Consider the following 1,679-nt stretch of genomic DNA (forward strand, 5'->3'; position numbering starts at 1 on the left):
CGGATTTTCCTTCCGTAGAAGTATTTGAAAAGGGCAAACCGTGTTCAATCGGATTCGAAATCGAGCACGCAGACTTGCGACGCACGGTTTTAGGAAATACGCAAATCCAATCCTCTTCGCCCTCCTCTCGCGCGCGCCAATTTTTGGCAAGTCTTCTTCTACTTATACTACCTGCTACACACAACGCAGAGGAAGCAACACCAGAGCAACCGCGAACCAACCTGCAACACCGCCACCGCAAGGTTTCTTCCCTCGATCGCTTTGGATCCATTGCGACGATGGTGCATCCGCGCGGCACGCCGAGCACGGGCCGGCACCGCATCGAGATGGCCCTCAGGGTGGACAAGAACAGACGCCAGGTCACCTTCTCCAAGCGCCGCTCCGGGCTCTTCAAGAAGTGCTCCGAGCTCGCCCTCCTCTGCGGCGCCGACCTCGCCGTCATCGTCTTCTCCGAGGCCGGCAACGTGTTCGCCCTCGGCAGCCCCTCCGTCGACGCCGTCCTGCGCCGCTACGTGCCCCTCCCCGCCGGCGCCCCTGTCCCTGCTGCCGCTCCCGCCACTGGTGTCGATGAGGATGACGACCGTGAGGCGCTGGAGAAGATGTGCCAGGCGAAAGAGGCGACCGCGAAGCAGTTAGCGTCAGAGATCAAGCGGATGAACTTGATCGGGCACAAGGTGATCGAAGCGCAGGGTAAGAGGAGGTTCTGGTGGGAGGCGGACGTCAATGCGCTCGGGGTGACGGAGCTGCCGGCGTTCGCCAGGTCGCTCGAGCGACTCAGGGACAACCTGCGCCGCCACGCCGACAAGCTGCCCTCCAGCCTGCCGCCCGCCGCCACGGCAGTCGTCGCTTACGCCGGGGATGAGGCTTCTAAGTTCTAATTATTTTGCTTGATGTGCTTGCTGATGAGATCTCTTGCTTATTCTATGCCGTCAGTGTTAACTTCGTTCTGCTAGTGCTTGTGGTGTTTCGATTCACCGCTTCAATTTGTGCATTGATACTATCTACAGTATGTTAGAACAAGTTTTATCATTTTTTTAGAGAGAGGATTGAGTTTATCTTGTTCGTAGTAATTGGGAAGAGTTGATCTGCTACAGTGCTACTGCTAATCAGTACGGTTGCCCCGTTAACAAGGGTTTATCTGCTTCTTAATCCCTTGTAATCGAGTTAGTACTCCTAATTATATTTTCTTTTAATGAAAAATATCGGTAACTGTTAACTATTCCGTCGGTTTGGGAGCAACGACTAATCAGAATTTGAAAGATTAACTAATTTTATCAGTTGGCTATTATTTGGTACAACTACAAAAACTAGCACATAAAACATGTATATATTAAAAAGAAAAAAAAAATGTGGGTCCCTATATGTCTGAGCCTTTTTTAGAGCCCAAAAGCATATTAAAACATGTATGCTTCTCCTCCCTAACCTAATAATTTTCAAGGTCGAGTGACTCAGGAGCCACCAGTCGACACGATGTATATTCCTTTCGCTTCTCCTCCTCTACCTTCTAAAATTTCTCTTCCCCCACCACCTACCCAGGGTACGACCCCTCTTGCACATCAACCACTTGCCATATTTGAAGGCATCTTGGAGCTCTTGGACGAGCGCTCCTCAAGGTGATCGAGATGTGGTATCTAAGGTCTGGTTGGCAACAAACATATCAGCGACGGAGGGAATCGAGC

The 1,679-nt window shown here is 51.5% G+C and overlaps 1 protein-coding gene across 1 annotated transcript; it reads left to right on the top strand.

Moving 5' to 3' along the window:
* The first annotated feature begins 272 nt into the window (after positions 1-272).
* On the top strand, positions 273-1,104 carry LOC127338461 (agamous-like MADS-box protein AGL62). Its single transcript, XM_051364560.2, has one exon. It carries the CDS (start codon positions 279-281, stop codon positions 876-878), a length of 600 nt encoding a protein of 199 aa, XP_051220520.1. The 5' UTR covers positions 273-278; the 3' UTR covers positions 879-1,104.
* Positions 1,105-1,679: the final 575 nt, after the last annotated feature.

This window comes from Lolium perenne, chromosome 3 (assembly GCF_019359855.2).
Source record: "Lolium perenne isolate Kyuss_39 chromosome 3, Kyuss_2.0, whole genome shotgun sequence".
NCBI classification, from domain to species: domain Eukaryota; kingdom Viridiplantae; phylum Streptophyta; class Magnoliopsida; order Poales; family Poaceae; genus Lolium; species Lolium perenne.